This window comes from Corvus moneduloides, chromosome 12 (genome assembly GCF_009650955.1).
Source record: "Corvus moneduloides isolate bCorMon1 chromosome 12, bCorMon1.pri, whole genome shotgun sequence".
Taxonomy (NCBI): domain Eukaryota; kingdom Metazoa; phylum Chordata; class Aves; order Passeriformes; family Corvidae; genus Corvus; species Corvus moneduloides.
This window is the reverse complement of record NC_045487.1, coordinates 16465661-16482675: the sequence shown is the minus strand read 5'-3', so window position 1 is coordinate 16482675 and position 17015 is coordinate 16465661. Positions and strand designations below refer to the sequence as shown.

Below are 17015 nucleotides of genomic sequence, written 5' to 3'. Positions count from 1 at the left end.
TTTGTTTTTGGAGGAAAAGTGCTGGGTTTTTATTTTGGAAATCAAGAGGGAACCTTTTATCATCAAATAATCGATTCTCCTCTGTCCCTCTCCCAAACTGGTCATGGGCTGTTACTGCATAAGCAGCTTTCTCCTTGAGCAAGGCGTCTCTTGTTGATGTGCATAGAGCAGAGCCAATGGCAGTCCTGTGAATACAATAGAAGGCACAGTTCACTGGTGCTTGATTTTTAACCAGAAGCCAGAGTGGGCATTGATTGGCATCAACCATTAAATAAACTTGTGAGTGTTGTGCAGCTTCAAGTGCTGATTTCAATGGATGTTGGTGACTTTTGGAGCCTGTGTCTGCTGAGTTCAAGGGCAGGTGAAGTGGTGTGGTAGATTCAGGACACCCATGTTTGGTTGTTTAAATCACTGCTCCTGGCTGTGTCAGCTGATGCACTGGGGACAAGCTGGTCCTTTCCTCTAAGATTCATCTGTCCACTGTGTAGGATTGCTGCTGTTTTCAGAAGATGTTTGGGGGTCCCCTGGCTTCATGTCTCAAAACTCTGTCTGTAATTTCTGTGTGGGTCCTGAGAAAGCTCCATGGAAACACCAGTTACAGCTAAGAAGTAGCAAATCAGGGAAGCTGTGGCTGGAAAGGCTGGTTACAGAAGTCCATCCCATTTCAGATGGGGAAACTGAGGCACAGAGCCATGTCTGGGTGCGTTCAGGGTCCTTCATGGGACCAGCAGCAACTCCGGGGCACTTCCTGCCTGCCCTGTGCCCAAAGCCCCATCAGGGGCTGTTGGCTGCTGACCACTTGGCTTTGGCTGCCTCCTGTCCACATGGACACTGTGCTGAGCACATGGTGGTGTGTTATTTGCAACCCATGGTGCCCCTGACACCAGGTTTTCTGCCCCTGAGCCACGACAGGCGGACACTTTGCAATTCCCTTTAACCTTTGCCTCCTCTGTCCTTGTCATCGCAGGGGGTGCATCGATGGACCGAATTTACACTTGGACGTCAAAGAGATCAACTTCGGTGACATCGCCTTTGGTGAGTGTTCCCTGGGCTTGGACGCAGCGTGAGGGGTCTGTGCATTCCAAAATTGAGCACTTGAACATAAGAGCATCCATCACTCACATTCTGCCTCTTCAGGGTGTGAACTCCAGGGCTGCTGGTGCCTCAGGTTGCATTTTGCCATCATGAGACCAAATAGAACCAAGGAATAGAATGTCAGTATGTTCTGGTGTGTCTCTGTCCTGGTTTAAAAGACAGATGTCTGCCAAGGAAGGCGGGAATCTTGGTGGAATGGAAAGATGACCCCCTCCCTCCAAATTATTATACCTTTGAAATTACAGGGCTTCCAGGCAAAGATCTGGGAAAAGGAACAACAGATCTTTATTAGAATAGATCAGGGACAGCACAAACAACACCACAGTAACAGAAGCTTCCAACCCGCTGAGTACTGTGTTTCCCTTGGGTGTGGTTATGATCCCAGGCAGGGGGAGCTGATGGCTCTGGTAGGGCAGCGATCCCCTCCCAGCCGGCACCGGCAGGGAAGGAAGGAAGGAAGGAAATCACTCCTTTTGCAAACTCAGGGGCAGCAGGCGATCTCGGCCCTGCCGAAGAGCAGCAGGCAGGAGGGGGGAAGGCAGGCAGGTTCGATCGTAGTGCCGAGTTGCAGCCTAGCAGAGTCCCGGGGCCGAGTACACAAGCTCCTGTAGCACCACGTGGCCGACCTTCCCGATCCCAGAGAGGAAGGAAGGAAGGAAGGAAAGAAGGGTCCGCTTCCTGCGAAATCTCAGGTCCGAGTTCACAACCGCTCGCAGCATCACTGCACAGTTCCTGAAAAACCCTGAATGCAAAAGCCCACCCCCACAGCCAAAGTCCTTCAAAACCTCTATCCCCCTTCCCAGACCAAGGGAAAAATTCACTACGAAGCCTGAACCCATAACAATGACGTTCATGAACTTTTTTAAGAAAATTCATTGCCTTCCTGAGCTGCTTCTTCCCCTCCCTGCATCAGCACTGAGGCACTTGTTAAGCTGCCTTTTGAATAAATGAAAAAAGAAAGGCAGCAGGTAGAAACATGGTTCTGTAATAGGAGATTGATCCTATTGCTTAATCCAGTTTCATTCCTAAGGTCCCTTCAGCTGAAGGCAGCTGTTGTGTCTTTGCTTCTTTTCAGCTGTTGGCTGTTGTCTGCATGTGGTGACCTCAGTCTCGTTTGAGGTTGTGACATCTGTGTTTGTCCTTCTTGTGCCTCTCTGCCTGCGTGCTGGAGTCACTGCTGGAGCCGGCAGTGGTCCCTGTTGATGGGCACGGAGGAGCTCTGGGCTGTGCCTGCTGTTGGTTTTTCCCCCCCACCTGTGTTCAAATGACTCTTGGTGAGAAGCCTGGGGAGAAGTCTCCTCTCCACAGAGCTGGCCAGCCAAGCCAGATGTCCACTGCAGAGCAGGTTGTGGCTGGTGTTTGTGCTCTGCGGGACACCCCCGCCATGCGTGGCTGTATCTCTGGCTTTCCAGTATGGAAAGCAAATCTCAGAGTTGAAGTGGGGTAAACCCTTGCAGGCAGCAATCACAGTGAGCAGCACGGGTGTGATGTCCTCATTCGTTGGGTGAGGTGTGATGTGGTTCCTAATTGTGAATCTTGAAGCAAGGCTCGGGTTTGCCTCCAGTGGAGTGGGCTCTGAGCCGTCACGTGCTCAGTCTGTTTGACCCAAACCTAGAGATGCCTTAAGGATCCTGCAGAGAGAAACTGCACTGGGGTGCTTTGCATCACGTTCTGTTTCCTGATTCCATCCTCACTTTCTTTTGCTGTAGCTTCTCAATGACAGCTCATTGTTGATATATCTTGAAAACAGTGGCAGTGTTGGCAGACTTAACAGGGAATTTTACAGCTTGAATTTTCAGAGGTGAATGCTCAGTCTGGGTGCACATTCATCAGTGAGAAATAACTGGTGCTGGTTTGGAGCAGGTGAGGGAGCTCCTCTGCATGAGAAAGAGAGAAACTTGTGGTGTTCAGCAGGGCTAAGAGTGGGCATTTTCAAGACAGCAGTCTGAGATCAGTGTCAAAGAGAACTAAGTGACAATTAATTCCTCATGCAGCTGCTCGGTGAGCTGTAGTTCAGATAACAAAAAGCTAAACTCCAAGCACACTTTCATCCTACCAGGATATTCACACCAGGAGTCATGACATAATTGGTGCCTAAATGGATATTTGTGTCCTTTTCCTAGGCCTTCCCTACACCAAGAACTTTCGCCTCACTAACGCCTCCCCGGCATCCCTGACGTTCAAGCTCCGCATTCCAGACGATGGTTCAGGGCCTGTTGTTAGCTGCTATGATCAAATGCGCAACAATACTGACCCATCCTGGAGGAAGGGAATTGATTTCTCTGTGAAGCCAAAGGAGTTTACAATGACTCCCAGCCAAGGGACCATCCTCCCCCAGGGACACCAGGATATTGAGGTATGATAGGAAGAGTGCAGCTGGTGAGGCTGAAGCTTCACTGGAGTGTGGGAGGGCTTTAGCTCTGCCAGCTTTGGGCATCGTGTGCATGAGAGACCTGCACCCGTGTGAGGCCTCTGTTAGCTGGGGTGCTGGGGATGCTCCTGAAGGAGCTGTTTTGTCTCCAAAATCACAAGCTGAAACCATGTACCAGATGATCAGTACAGAAGCCATTCTTGTGCTTTTGAGAGAGATTTCTTTGACTGAAAGTGGGCAGAGGAAGGATGAGGACAGGAGGTGGCTGTAAGAGATGTGTCATTGTATAAAGCAGTTTGCTTTTCTTCCTGGTCTCATTTCTCCTCTCCTGGGGAGCAGATGAGTTGTGTTCACTGCAGGGATCTCCAGGGCAGACAGAAAAAACTCTGCAGCCATGAACTGTCCAGCCCCTGCTGGGCCACACTTTGCCATCAATTTCTTGCTGTAAAGCTGAACTCGTTCTGTTCAAGACAACAGATTTCTTCTGCATTTATGTCATTGCAGTCAGATGAAAAATTGGCCCCTTAATTTGAATACAGTGGTGCATAGAGCTTTACTCTAATGTTTTAATTTAGCTGACCTATGCCCTGATAGAAGGGTGTGTTTAACAAATCCGGTATTGCCAGAAGGCTTGAGTTACTCCCAGAGACTGTGCTCTACACATGGACCAGCAGAAGAATTAAGGCAAAATCCTCCCTTTCCTTACCACGAAACAAGAACTGGAGGACACCACACGTGGGCAATGAGCTTTTGTAAGGAAGAATTTACTGCTCTTCTCTTCCACCAGGTGACCCTGTGTTCCAACACCGTGATGGAGTACTACCAGTATATCCTGGTGGATGTGGAGGGTATTGGCGAGGGAGTGTTGGCACTGACCGTCATGGGCAGGTATCAGCATTTCCCTGGCCTCTCCCAGCACACTGCCGTGCACAGGCTTTGCTGGCTGCAGCTCCCAAGGAGAAGTGTTGCTTAATGACCTCGTGTTCTGCCCAGCTGGACATGAGAAGAGCAGTACTTGGAAAGCAGCCTGTGGTGAAATGCACCGCTGCTCCCACCCAGCATGATCCTGGGCCTTTTTCTAAAGGGAACAGGAATGATATAATTTATTGGCCTGGTTTTTGGTTCTTGAGGTGGAACAAATTTCCCAAGGGCCTCCTCTCCTTCTTCCTGCAAGAAGTGGAGTTGTGCTGGGTTATGAGCACCCTGCAGCATTGGTTTGGGACACAGGGAGCAGCCTGCTGAGAATCGGGCTCTGGTTCTGTTACTGAGGGCACTTGCCAGTGGGCAAGTGGCTCATAGCAAGAGTGGTGAGGGCAAAAGATCTTATGAAGGAAAAACAGCCCTTAATGGGGCAGGTCAGCTCTAGTTTTTCTCCTTCCCTCTGCTTCCCATTTTGAGCTTTAACGTTCTCAGACTTAACCCAGAAGTTGTTCTTGCTGCAGCCAAATTCCATCTCACGATGCTGCTGTGGGCATCAGTTTAAGGACAAGAGGGCTGCAGCTCCGTCTCCCAGGCAGAGCCATCCAGTCAGTGCCTGGGCAGCAGTTTTGTCAAGCAAGTGCAAAGGGGGACAGTCAGTGTGGAGACCTGTGGCATGAAGGACCGAGGGAGCTGTAGGGAGAGGGTGATCACCCATTCTGTAGGGCAGGTGGTGGCTTGTGCCCTTCAAGGCTGGGGAAAACCAGCTGAGTTCTCAGGCTAGGGCAACAGTACCATGGGAGAGAAGGGAGTCATTTTTACTGAGACACTGTAGTCTGGTGTTCTTTGAGCCTTGGTGAGCACTGGTCCTTGTTGGCAAGGCTCCCCCAGAGCTCATGGATCACTGGGACTGTTCCAGGAGTCCTTTCAAGCCTTCTTGGGTAAAGGAGGGGCTGAGGCAGCTGTGGGACAAGTGCTCTGCCTGGGGCACGTGGCAGCCTCTGGGTGCTGCCTCTCAGGGTTTGCCCCTCCTTGACAAGACATGTTTGAGTGGGAAGACTTTGAAGGCAATTTATCACTGTAGGGCTGTTAAATGTTGATTTGACAGTGACAAAGTGTTACACTCCATTTCACAACCTTCAGGGGTAAACGTTCTCCATCCTCAGTAGCTCTGATTCCCTTGTTGCCATCTCTTTACCCAGATGCATCGTTCCTAAGCTGACCGCGTACCCCTACATCCTGTGCTATGATGAGTGCCATCTGAAGGAGCCGTACGAGAGGAAGTTCCTCGTTGTGAATAACAGCCACATTCCTGGCTGCTACGGGCTTATTGCCCAGGTTTGGCATCACATCCGCCTCCTCCTCGCGGAGGAGTATTAGCGGGGAAAAAAGGGTTTGGTTTGCTGGTTTCTATTCAATCTTAAAGATCTGCTGAGAACAAGATCCTACCGGAATGTAAAGTTTAGGGTGCAGTTTAACCTCCTGAGGAAGCAGTTCTGTTCTAGTCTTCAGGGTGTGGGAGATCTTAGAGGGTTGTGAAAAGCTGCTGCATCCACAGACACCAACGCCTGTGCTGGCAGCCTCCTTGCAGGACCCCCTGAGAATGCTAAGCCTACAATTCCTGCATCTTGTTTGTGCCTTTCACCTTTGTCCTGGGGATTTTTAGAAGTGTGTGTGAGTTGCCATTGTGGTGGATGTTAAGGAGTTTAAAGTTTCTTCAAAGGTCCCTCTGAAGCTGCGTTTGATTCTGTCCCTTCTAGAAACGTGAGGAAGATACTCCTGTGTTCTACTCCAGCTCCAAACCCTGTGGGATAGTCCAGCCTTTCAGCGTAGCAGAGATTCCAGTTACAATCGAAGCCCAAAAACTGGGCAAGTATGACACCAGTGTCCTTATTGGCGTGTTCGGGGATGAAGGAAACCCGCTGGTGAGTGCAAGGGGAGACGTGTGCCTTTGTGCAACTCGTCCTGGCAGGGTGCAAAGCGTACAGGGATTCTTCAGGGAAAACAGGCACAGACTGGTGTGGAGAAGGACAGAAGGGATTGGTGGCATACACAGCTCATGCCTTATAGGTGGTAATCTCAGTGTCTGACACAGCATATCGTTCATCTAAGCTGGAATTGAGGATAATTTTAGTTAATTAATCTTTAAAATGCTACTAACTTTGGAAACATCTGTTTAAAAATGTCATCTCTGTGAGCACAAAAGAGGATGTCAGAAGATTTCTGGGAACCTTGAGCTTTCTGTAAAAGAAAGGAAAGCTGGTATTTGGAAAGTAGTTGCAAGGATTTAAACATCTTAAAACATATGGAAATGATGATGCCAAATCCCCTGGATGGCACCATCACACTGGGCCAGTGTGGCACTGCATGTAAATCAGTCAACAAGGAGGGCCAGGCAGTGCAGGCTGTGGCAGGGAGCCCGAAGTTTGACAAAACAGTTGCTTTTAACTATCATGCTCCTTACCTTAAAGAGGAGGGTTTCTCCCCTCCAGAATAACCAGTTGTTTAACTGTCAGCCTGGTCTTAACTACAGATTTCTTGCAAAGCTTTTACCTTTGGGCCAATAATTTGTAGTTTGAAACTTTCTCTTACCGTAATCCTTTTTAATTCAGAGGTGAATGTGTCTTTTTTTCTTTTTCCCCCCAAAAGCCCAGCTTTCAGCTGGAGAGTGATAGTTGTCCCTAAAGAAATAACTTGAGGAGGATTGAGCTGTTTAAGCCTTTTTAGCTTTCCCTGTTGTGGTTTGTTTTGGTTTTTTTTCCAAATCTTTCTTGCCTGTTTTCTGGAACAGAGACAGGTTTTACGGAGCACTGGAACACGGGCAGACATCTACCCAAGTCCAAGACTGATAGAAGTTGGCATGATCGCGGCTCTACATCATAATACACACACCTTTCACCTCGTCAATGAGGGTTTAGTCACTGCAGACTTCAGGATGAAGATCGTAAGTATCTGGGAGGCTGTTTTCCAGGGAAATTGACTGGTCAGTAGAAGCCATTACTTGGTTTTTATATGCAAGATTGCCATATCGTCCTGTGTGAGAGGAGGCAAGATACTCCAATATTCCATCTGAGCAAGGCAAGAAGAACCTGGCTCTGGGCTGGTTTTAGCTGGGGCAGCCCTCAGTGAAATCAGGTGCAGAGGTGTTAGAGCAGAAATGAGTCTGGACTGTGTTGACAAGTTCTCCCTTAATTTTATGGAAGGTCTTTAGCTGTGTGCACATTTTTGGAGCTCTGAGATCAAGAGAAGCCGGTGGCCCTGTGCTCCTGACAGGGCACGGACTTCCCCATGGGTTCCCCTGCTCCATCTACATTTGCTTTGTGCCAAACTGCTGTTAATGGCAGAAACCAGGGGGTGAGATCTGCCCTCAAACTGCTCGTGGGGAGGCAAGTTTCACACACCTGCTGTGGGTCAAAGCAGTAGGGCCCTTGCACACAAATGCACCCGTGAGGCTTGTGCAGCCCCAGAGCCTGTGGGCTCTGTAGCAGTGAATATCTCGGGAGACCTCCTGCAGAGAAGGGCTGTTTATTTCGTGGGGGCCACACAGGGGGATGAGCTGCAGGGCCAGAGCTGGAGCTGCTCCTCTGGCAGGAGGAGCAGGGCTGGTGCAGCCGGGAAGGGTGCATGGCTTGGGGCTGAGCGCGGTGTGCTCCCTGCCGGAGGGAGGATCTGGGAGAGGCTTGAAAAGAGCGTTGAAAAGAGGTTTGATCTTCTACGTATTGGGTGGGTTGAACTTGTGGAGCTTGGGTAAAACCTGACACTGTGGACTTGTTTGTGTCCGTGGATAAAGCGTCAGGCCGTGTGGGAGAGTCCAGGCTCAGCCTCCTGGGCCAAAGAGGAGCGGGGTGAATTTTCCTCTTGCCGCTTTTCCAGCTGTTTGGGGCATAAACAAACATAAGCCCAAAGTGGGGGATTGCCAGGGCAGCTTTCCCTGACTCCACAATGAAATTCTGCTCTCCACCTCTGCAGGGAGCAGAGCACCTTGGCTGGGTGGGCCTGGCATGGAAAGGATGGGTTTGGCATGCTCGTACCAGGCACTGACCTGCAGAGCTGTGTCAGTCCAGCTGTGCTGCTGTAAGGCCTCTGCTCCCTCCCCGGGGCATTTCCAGCTCTCCTGCCCCATCTGCAGAGGGAGGTCCATGAGAAACCAGAGGATGAGAATGCTTAGGAAGGCCATGCCATGCCCACAGGGCACGCCTTGCAGGTGTTTTCCTGCTTCCTGCTTTCCTGCTCTGCTCTTACCATTTAGAGCTGACTTTTCCAAAGCAGAGGGCACTGGGGCACCCCTCTACAGCTGATGGTCAGTGGGAAGCGAGGGCTTCGGTCCTTTAGGGGATGTTGAAAAGCACTGACTTGGGAAAGGAGACTTTGGGGTTTTGCTCAGCTGGCTTTGCAGAGTTATTCCTGAGGCTGTCAGCAGTGTCCTCCAGCCGTGTGGCTGCTGGGGTGGGATTTGAGCAGTCCTGGCTTCCCCTGGCCTTGAGCCTTTGTTATAAGCCAGGAGAGAGAAAGTAGCTTTCCTTGGCACGCACTCCAGAGAAAGACTGGGGAAGGAATACTGTCCTGAGGATAAGCATCCCTTGGGTTGGGCAAAACTGGGTTAATTAGGTGAGTCCGTTAAAGGAGGAGAAAATACAGGTTGTATAAGGTCTGCTGTTGCCAGATACTGTAACTTATAGACAAATTAAGCCTTTATGATTTTTATCCTCCCCTCTTTAGTCTTTCCTTTTCTTATATCCCACAAGAGATCAGGGTGTATGGTTTCTATCCTAAATGCATATTATGTTTGTCTTACAGACGCGCAAACCCAACGTCTTCACTATTGATCCCAGTGAAGGAGCGATATCCCCTAGGTCTGAGATTCTTGTGACTGTCACAGCAATCCTGAATGACACCGGGCTTTTTGCTGATGAGGTGGAGCTGTTCATTGGGGACAGCCTTTTGACCACCTTCACAATCATGGCCTGGGGTATGGGCACCACCATAGTCGCCGACAAACCATTCGCTCCGGAGATCAACTTGGGATACCAATTCAGGTAGGAGATCTCTCTGCTCCCACCTCTCTTCCTGTCTCAGCAAGGAGCAGTTTTGCTGTCATCCTTCCGGCAAGATCTTCTTTAGTGTTCAAAGCCCTGACTCCTTCCCTGAAGGCAGAGATTCCTTTAGAAACGTGTGATGGCCAGTTGAGAGTTGTTAGATACCCTCAAAAGCCACTGAAATTGAAACCAGTTGCTAAATTGCCACTGAATTGTCTTTGTTTCTAATACGTTTATGTCCTCATTTGATCAAGTAATGATCTCACAGACTCCCACAGAACAAAGAGGTTCCCGAAATGGCGCCCGGATGAGGTGGCCATGTGGCTGAGGGACTGAGGGAAGATGGCATCACACCCTTCCCTTCTAAAATGGCACCTCCCCAACCAGGGGCCCCCAGAACAAAGAGGCAGGATGGTGACAACCCCCACCGGGAAGGCAGGAGCCCACAGAGCAGTCCTAGAGGCAGATGGAAACTTGCTGCTTTGTGTGGGGTCCGTGCCACTGCTGCTGCTGCTTCCTCATGCCATTTGTGGGCTCTGCTGCTGCTGCTGTGCTCTGCGCCCAGGACCTCGCTCATTTTTTTCGCTGCTGCCAGCAGAATTTACAAAGTTCACTTCAAAACAGTTTCAAATTGCAAAATGCAGTTTCTACAAATGGCTACGAGTGCAAAACCAAAGCTGTCACAAAATAGAGAGGCCCTGCTCCCCTGCTTTCCTCTCCTGAAGTAGGCAGCCAATTTTTGCCGGCTTGCTGGGATCATCCAGAAACTGCCTCCGAGCTGGTTTTTAAAAATGCCTGCAATCATACTCCCACACACAAGGTCCCCAAGTGCAGGATCTCAAAGACTCAGTAACAGTTTCGGGCACAGATTAATACAAAATACAGTAACAGGATGAATCGCCCCAGAACAAACATTTTGGAGGAAAACACCAGGTCCTGTCAGTGTCTCCTAGAAAATGCTACATTGCCATGATAAACATATTTCTCTTTGCAATGATGACATCAGAAGGGCAGCTTATCAGACACTGTTTCTGGTCCACATTAAGACCTGGAAATGAAGACAGTCTCCAAGCTATTAACACCTCAAATTGTTCATTGGGAGCAGTCTGATGACCAGGGAAATATAGCTACTCCCATACTATTTTCCATCTTGTCTTCTCTTCTAGCCTCATTCCCTGCTTTCGTCAGTTCAAATTCACAAACGCGGGCTACCATTTCCATCAGCTCTACTGGACCGTGAAATGTTACAGCCCACCTGAGGAGGAGGCCCAGAGCCTCACATCCGTCAGTAGCTCCGAGAACGAAGAGGATTCCCAGAGCCCCAAACGTACCCCCTTGTTTCAGCTGCAGCCACGGTCAGTGGAGCTGCAGCCAGGCGAGTCAGCTGAAGTGGTGGTGCAAGGCTTCTCCAGCGTTCCGCAGGTGAGGTCCCCACCAAGGGCTGAGCCTGGGGAACCATCAGATCCCCTCCCCTGGGCTTGTTCCACAGTCCCTTGACATTTGCCTGAAAAAATGAGCAGGAGCCGTCAAGAAACTGGTTTAAGGCCACACGTTTCCATGGCAGCACCAGTTGCTTTCCTTGCTGGCCACCATCAGGCCAGCTAAAGCTTTAATGTGATTTCACAGCTACCAAAACCTAGTGCTGATCCCAAAATAGGGGTGTGTGAGGAAAGCGACAACTCTCAGTTAAATTAAAAATCAAAATAATTTATTGAAAGCAGAAAAATTACAAAAATTAGAAAAATACAAAAATTGGGATCCTATGGCTCGATAGGTGGTATGTCCCAGGAGTGCAGGGATCTGAGATCTTTGGCTGAAACAGCACTGGATCTCAGATGATGAAAAAGGACTTGCAGTGCTGAGGTGACTCTTGGCTGATCCAAGAGTCTAAAAAGGTTATTAAAAGCTCCTTGATAGGAGTTAGGCTTTTAGTGCTCAGCACCAATCTCCACCCACAGCTAGCCTGCAGGGCTCTGACTTTCTGAGGCCTGTCTCATTCTTTTATAGTGCCTTTGCTCTGTCCCAGTCTGCCCACAGTCCGCCTCTTTGGCCTGAAATGATTGGTGCTTTCCCTTTGAGAAATCATCTCAGCCCACCAATAGCTCGTCGTTGTCAGAGGGGCGGTATCAGTTGAGATGAGGGTGGTAAAGTGCCGTCATTAAAATTCAGTTTGCCGTGGAGCTTGCCTGCAGGGTAACGGTTGAGGAGCTCCAAATAGCTGCTGGCTGTTAGAAACTGGAGTTTTGGAGTTAGGCTTTGAGTTAGGGTGCAAAGTAAAAACACTTTAAAAAATATTAAAATACATCCAACACATCTTAAAACACTTGTATACAATAAACATGGGGAGGATAACTCTTGTGGTGTACAGGTGGTTTAAAGTTTGAGAAGGGAGCCTAACTTGGGGATTTTTAACTGGGGATTTTTAACTGGGAATAGTGCAACTCTTTTAATAAACTACTTTGAACAACTGAAAATATTGATAATGGAACTTGATTTTTGTACCTGGGCTGATGTTAATTTTAACATTCAATTTAAAAATACTTAACTCAGAATTAATTAATTAAAACACTTAATATGCAAAGACCAAACATAAGTAGGGTGGAAGGAAATACTGCTCTTTTTGGGCAAACAGTGTTGCATGCTGAGTCAGCAAGGAAGGACAGAGAAATAAGTTACACTTAGATTAGGAGCCCAAGAAGAAAGTGAATTAAACAAGTGCCAAGTGGTTTATCGGGAGTATGCACAGAGTAAGACAAAAGCTGTGTGAGAAGGGAGGGAGGGTCTCACAAGTGCCTTTTGTGGCTGTTGGGGTGCAGTGTTAGAGACAATTGAGTGCAGAATAAATAAGCTGCATCACAGGAAGAAAAGGGGGCAGTGACCATAACTCTGTGGCAGGAATAGGGCCCGTGGTGGGTGGTGAGCCAATTTGCTGGATGCCAGCACCACTGGTGACAAGTGTCTCTTGCATGCAGGTGGTGCAGAATTACGTGCTGTGTGAAGCCATCATTGGGGAAAGCACAACCGCACAGCCGATAACAGCAACAGTCATTACCTGCGAGTTTATTCATCCCTCTATAGAAGTATCAGCCAAAGAATTCTTTTTCCGAGTGGAGAAGGTAAGTCTCTGGATTGCATCCTGGCATTTAACAGCATGGCTGAGGAGGGTGTGTGCCTGTGTTAAAGCCCCTCTTTACCCTTCCTGAGGCACTTTGTAAAGTGAGTGAGGATGCTTTTAGAGATGAGACTGGTGTTTAACTTCCCCAAAGTAAAATTGCAGTAACAGCTGCACTGCCAAGGGGGATCGTGGCCACTTACAGAGAAATGCCAGTTTCTCTTCTCACTATAAAGGGAGATTTTTGAGGATCCTCCAAGGCAGGGTGATGTCTAAACACTGATGCTGTAAGGAAGCTGGGGAAAATGGGGATTCCTGGGAATTCCTCAGGCTTTCAAGGAAAAACCCATCATCTCCTGTGTCTCTTTGCCTTCTCTGCTGTTGGCATGAGTGCTTTATGGTATAGCTATATGGTATAGCTATAGGGTATAGCATTATGGTATAGCTCTGTGCATTTCCCCAAGCCTCACCTGCCTCAAAGGACCCCCAGTCATCCTGCAGCTGCACTGATGATAACACTGGGATAGAGCAGGTGCCCTTTAGTCTCTGGATCCCAACTCCTGCATCATCTTTCCCTCTCCTGCAAGTTGTCTGAAAAAGAGATGTTTTGTTACTTGGTTTCTGTAGTTTCAGGCCTCTCCTCTGGTTCCCAGGCTTCCACTGAATCACAGAATCCCTGGAACAGGCAGTTCAGATGTAATTAGAAGCTTTTCAGCTCTCCCTGATTGTGCCTGGGTTCTGCTCAATGCCACACACACTGATTTATCACATACTATGGCACAGCACCTGTTTGGTATCAGTACATCCAGAACTAGTTTCCCAAACTCTCTGATTTCTCTAAAACATGCAGGAAGCCCAGCACAATGCATAGACAGGAAGGAAGAGCCTAGGCTGATCAGAGCTTTGAAGCCACCTTGTCCCTGTAGCAAGGGCAGCAAGGACATAGATTGCAGATGAACTGCTTTTATGAGGCTGCTAGAGCCAATAAGGTTGTAAGAAATGACTGTACATGAGGGAAGATCATCTAGCACTGTTCTGCTCAATAGAGAGACAAAACTAGAGACCAATGCTCTGGATTCGCTTTCTGCTTTAGATCTTGTTCAAGCAGCTGCCTCCTCTCAGGGGCCTATTCCCTCATCTGTACATGAGAGTGTTTCCCTGTCCCCCAGAGGATGCTGTGGTTTCTAAACATGGAAAGCATCTGCTATAAAGAAAAATCTCCTGGAAGGGTAGAAACAGATAGAAAGGGTAAATAGAGATGGATGCACTTCTGGGGCTGAAAAATGTGAAACGCAGCAGAAGCAGGAGGAGGTCTGTGGCCACTTGAGGTTGTTTTTCCTTATCTCCTGTTGTTGTAGAAACCCAGCGATGAGCTGACTTTGCAGTACCAGCCTTTGTCTTTAAAAAACACCTGTGCCCTGCCACTCGACCTTCTGCTGTACTTGGAGCAGCCATTCATGGTCTGCAATGCGGACCAGCAGCCCCTCCCATTTGGCCAGGTGAGCAGCCCTGGTCTCCTCCAGGGGGGTTTGAAGAGGAGAGGTGTGGTGGTGCCGCCTTTCTGTTGGGAGGTCCTCGAGTCGAGAAGTTTATTCTGTAGTGTCAGCAGTGGATTGGCCTGAGCTGCATCAGCAGAGCTGCTGAAGGAAGCAAAATCTCACCTGAACTGAGAAGATCCATCCTGGCTTTAAGGCATAAGGAGAAGGGAGCAGGCAACTAGGTCTGGGCCAGGTGTGCAGTAAAGGTGTCTCCTGGAAAGCATCCCAGCTCTCCAGCAGCCATCCCCTTGTATTGCTGCTGAGCACAGAAAGGGTAGCCTGAGAGGATCTTGGGCCAGAGCGTGGTGCCTGCAGTCAGACCCTCACTGTAAAGAAATGAGGGTGAACTGAGAAGCTGGGGTCACACTTTGAACGTTTACTGTTTCCTGCTGTCAGACCTGTCATCCCACAGGTGATTAATTACTGTTCATCTCCTTGCAGCCTGTGACAGTGGATGTAGGAGAGACCAGTCATCTCTACATTGCATTTGACCCAGCTTATGAACTGGATTTTCATAGCTGGGAACAAGAGAAGGTTCTGATGATAGACATGGTCAGAGGCCATCCTTACAAGGAGTATATCACCCTTCGGGGAGAAGTCCACTTCCCGAATCTCCTTATCCAGCCCAACACCCTGGAGTTTGGCTGCATCAAAGCTGGCACTGAAGAAGTGCTTTCTCTGGAGATAACCAACAACAGCCTATTTCCTGTCAAGTACCACTGGTCATTCCATGTGGACAGCCAGGTGAACAAGTTGAGGTATGTACACCTTTGCCCTCTCCTTGAAGCTCCTCCTGGTGTCCTGTTTGTACTTGGAAAAGACCAAGGCTGTTTGCCTAGGATCTGGCAAATTGCTTCTGACTTTCCCTTGTGCAAGTGACACCGACCAGCCATGGTCAGGCTGGATGCTCAGGGAGTAGGTGTTTTCCACCAATTTGGTGCTGTGTAGCCCCCGTAGTGGTTTCCCCTGGGAAGGAAAGCTGGGGGGGAAAGCTGCTTTCTCAGACCTCTGTGGCCTGAGGCAAATGTCCACCTTGATGAAGGGCTCCTAGTCCCAGCTCCACAGTGCTGGTGGAGGCCCTTTGGCCCCTGTGCTTTGGGATGGGTCCTGTCTGCAGGCAGAGGAGCTGCTCTCTGCGCCTTGCCTTCCTCCCTGCAGTTGTGCTGGAGGATGCCCAGAAAGTCCCAGTTCACACCAGAGAAAGAGCTGCTTAGTGCCTGGGCTGATGCTGAACATCTTGTTACCTTCCCTTTCCTTCTTTTCTGAGACAACTCCTTTAGTGCCAGGACGATTTCTTTCCCAAGGGTCAGCTTTCAGTGGACACCTTGGATTCTTCACTCCCTTCCTTTTTTTGTGACACTTGTTACTCATTTTGACTTTTCCCCACTGCAACATGTCCCTTAATGGGTTCTGTACTGCTCAGCAGCAGGACTTGTTCATCACATCATCTCCCATCAACTCCCTGGCTCCCAGAGAGTTTCATTTTAGAGTGAAAAATACTGTTGTCTAGGCACCATGGTCCTGGGAAGTTGCCTCAAACCATTTATTAAAACTAAAGACAGTGGAATAAATGATTAGGGATCTCTTGGGGGTTATGGTGAGAGAGCCTCTCATCCAGAAATGAAACCCAGCCTTAAATAACAAGCTACAAAGCTAAAGACAGTTATTCTTTGGGGAGCAGGTCGTTAAAGGCACTGAATTCCTGTCTGGGAATGGAGCATCCAGGTCGTGTTTGACTGTGTGGGGAACACTTGCAGCAGGGTGTCAGGCAGGCACGGCTCAACTGTGCCCCTCATGTGGCATTAGAAACACAAGCAGAGTTACCCTGAGCACCTGCTTCAATTGAAAATGGAGGATGTGACCTGAGTCAACTGGGAGTGTTGGAAAATGTTAACCAACCCCCCCAACACTGTCAGGGGAACATTCCGGATAAATACCGGGTAGAGATGCAGAGTTTCTGGCCTTGGGCACTGCGGGGGCTGTGCTGGCTCGTCACTGGCCAGGTCTGCCCCTTGGTGCCTCAAATCTCACCTTTTTGCATGTCTTCTCTGTCTTTTCCTCTCCCACTGTTCTTTTTGCATCCCCACAAGGTGTTAATCCCTGTCCTTTGTAGTTCCTCACTGCAAGCAGTTACCAGCTGGCTGCACTGCTGCAAGCCCAGCACCATCCCTGGGCTGCCCTTAGAACTGACCTGCTCCAGCCTGGTTTGGGAAGGGCTGGATCAGACCATTTCTGAGCTCAACGCACCAGCCCCCATCCAGGGGCTGCATCGTGACCAGGAGCTGCTTGTGCACATGTCCCTCCCTCCCACTGCAGGTCCCTGTTCATAGTCATGTTATTTTCCAGATATGAGTCTTGCCTACCTAAATTCCAACCCCACCCACCAAAGGAGAAGAGAACCCGTCTGGATGGCTTGACACCTCAACACAGACGCTTCAGGGTTAGAAATGTGGAGGTGCCATCCCCAGCCATTAAAGAATCACAGCGTCTTGCCAGACCGAAAGGACTTAAAGGAGGAACAGAGGTAGATTTTCTTGTACATCTACTGCTTGTGTTGCCTTCCCACTTTGCCACCAAAAAGTCATGCTCGTGCTGACCTCCCTTTTTGCTGCCCTGCTGTCCTGTGCCCTGAGGGTGGGCTGGGCAGCAGGGCCAGTGGCTGGACATGGGGTATCTGGGGAGGGAGAAATAGGAGAGTTTTGCTTGGAGAAGCCCACTCACTCAGATCCTACAGACCTGTGCTGAGTGTGGGATTTTTTTGGCTTATTTTCTTTACAATGTCAAATGAGCTCTTCATCTGCATCATGATGATATTATAAGATCTCCAGCTTCCTTCCCAGAGCAAGCTGGGACGAACCCTTATCTCCATGTACCCACTTCCCAACCCAGCCAGACCACTTGTTTCCAGGCCTCTGCCTTCACCCAACAGCTGGTATTGCAGTGGT

The 17015-nt window shown here is 49.3% G+C and overlaps 1 protein-coding gene across 1 annotated transcript in view; it reads left to right on the top strand.

Annotated features, from left to right (window-relative positions):
• LOC116450120 (hydrocephalus-inducing protein homolog) overlaps window positions 1-17015 on the top strand; it is a 70311-nt gene that overhangs the window by 17230 nt on the left and 36066 nt on the right. The window contains 12 exon segments of the mRNA XM_032122180.1: window positions 904-1035; window positions 3219-3451; window positions 4254-4428; window positions 5532-5722; window positions 6145-6309; window positions 7176-7328; window positions 9182-9420; window positions 10587-10842; window positions 12393-12536; window positions 13891-14031; window positions 14512-14828; window positions 16417-16594. Of these exon segments, the coding sequence (XP_031978071.1) occupies window positions 904-1035; window positions 3219-3451; window positions 4254-4428; window positions 5532-5722; window positions 6145-6309; window positions 7176-7328; window positions 9182-9420; window positions 10587-10842; window positions 12393-12536; window positions 13891-14031; window positions 14512-14828; window positions 16417-16594 (2324 nt within the window).